The 1,683-nt window shown below is 49.1% G+C and overlaps 1 protein-coding gene across 1 annotated transcript in view; it reads right to left on the bottom strand.

The window, feature by feature from the left end:
- The window catches only part of cacna1fb (calcium channel, voltage-dependent, L type, alpha 1F subunit), a 33,825-nt gene that overhangs the window by 5,516 nt on the left and 26,626 nt on the right, over nt 1–1,683 (bottom strand). Inside the window, exons 42-45 of the mRNA XM_017303214.1 lie at nt 1,290–1,422; nt 1,163–1,217; nt 543–741; nt 105–212 (exon numbers count right to left, since the gene is read on the bottom strand). Of these exons, the coding sequence (XP_017158703.1) occupies nt 105–212; nt 543–741; nt 1,163–1,217; nt 1,290–1,422 (495 nt within the window). The remainder of the gene's footprint in view (nt 1–104; nt 213–542; nt 742–1,162; nt 1,218–1,289; nt 1,423–1,683) is intronic.

The raw sequence follows: 1,683 nt of genomic DNA, 5'->3' as shown, positions 1-1,683 counted from the left end.
GTGTTGCTAGGCGACTGGAAGCGCTTCCTGCGTGTTGCTAGGCGACTGGAAGCGCTTCCTGCGTGTTGCTAGGCGACTGGAAGCGCTTCCTGCGTGTTGCCTACCTGTCTCTGGAGGTGATGCTCTCGTTGTCCTCCTCTCGGCTGTAGTAGCCCTGCTCGCCGTAGACATCCACATCTCCGTTCCTCCAGGTTCTGTCTCTGGAGTCTCTCCTGCAGACCAACAGAAGAATATCAGATTTCAGACCCTGAAAATTAAAAATAATTTTAAGTTTTACTTTTACAAGATGTAAAGAGGAGCAGCAAAAGCAAAGGAAGCAGCTTAGCAGAGATGCTAACAGTTGATGATGTCATCAGGACATATTACTGTGGAATATTGTCTTTGCTGCCTAAGCAGTTAGCATGTTAGCATGAATCTGTCCAGCAGCAGTCTTCAGTCAGAGGCGTTGCAGCACTGACTGCAACTGGAGATCCTTCCTTGGACTCTGAAGATACTTGGGTGGCCTGAATTATTTTCTCTTTGGGGTAAATGAAATGACACACCGTCCATATTTGTAGTACGACGGCCTCTTGTGGGCGGAGTCTGTCAGGCTGTTCTTCACAGACGCCCGGCGATGATGACTCACTGATGACCTCACGCTGTCTCCACGACGAAGATGCTCGTCATGTTCGTTTCCATTTTCCATCTTGCTGAGCGACCCGACTCGGTGGATGAGACCGCCGTTTGAGACGCCGCCATCGCCTGCAGAGAGAAGCCCCGCCCACCGTCAGCGGCTCAGTTTGAGCAGGTGAGGTTGAAACGGTGCTGATGGGTTGCTCTACTGCCCCCTGCTGTTCATGCTCAGATTGAAGCTGATGGCAAGTATTTCATCATTTTCTTTTTTGAGGTTAAAGGTCGTTGATGGTCTGATTTTAAGAATCTGAGGTTCAATAAGTGAGGATGATGACGGAAGGAAGGCTCAGCTCGATGTTTGATAAAAACCGTCTCAGATTAAGAGACAGATTCAGGATAAAGATTTGTGTTTTTTGTTGGCTTTGTTTCTATATTTATGTAATAGATGAGGTCGGATTTGAACATATTGGTAGCGGATTAATTTCGCTGAAAATTTAGTGAAAATAAAAACAGAGACATTTCCACATCATGGAGCAATGCTGCTCTTCACCAGTAGGTGTCAGTATGGAGCCTCGTCGAGTCTCTGGTCCAAATCCGTTGTCGGCCTGCAGACAGAGAACAGACAGTTTGAGGCGGCTGGTCAGACGGCCGGCGGTGAGCCGTGGGCGGCTCGGCACCTGGTAGGCAGCGTTCATCTCCAGATCGTCGCCGTCCATCAGCGCCTCCTCCTCGTCCTCCAGGTCTTCATTCAGAGCCAGACGCATCTCTGGACCCAGATCCTGCAGCGTCTTCAGACCCGCCTTGCACAGCTGCAGCCAACACAGAGAAATCACTTCTGCCTCAGGTGGTGAGACAGTTTCAGCTTCAGCACATGACTGGGAAGTGAAGAGGACGAAATGAGACGATGAAATGTTTCAGCCTTTTTCTACAGAAGCTTTTCCCAACTTCAGGGGCCTCATAAGAAAGAGTACAAAGTTTCACACTAAAACTTTAGAGGACAAATTTAGAAAATCTGGATGTATGAAGATGTGCTGAGCTCAGAGCTGCTGCTGCTCCGCCGTCGCCTCCATA

Source organism: Poecilia reticulata, unplaced genomic scaffold, assembly GCF_000633615.1.
Source record: "Poecilia reticulata strain Guanapo unplaced genomic scaffold, Guppy_female_1.0+MT scaffold_212, whole genome shotgun sequence".
Lineage (NCBI taxonomy): Eukaryota > Metazoa > Chordata > Actinopteri > Cyprinodontiformes > Poeciliidae > Poecilia > Poecilia reticulata.
The sequence above is the reverse complement of the archived record's forward strand: the minus strand, read 5'-3'. Positions and strand labels throughout refer to the sequence as shown.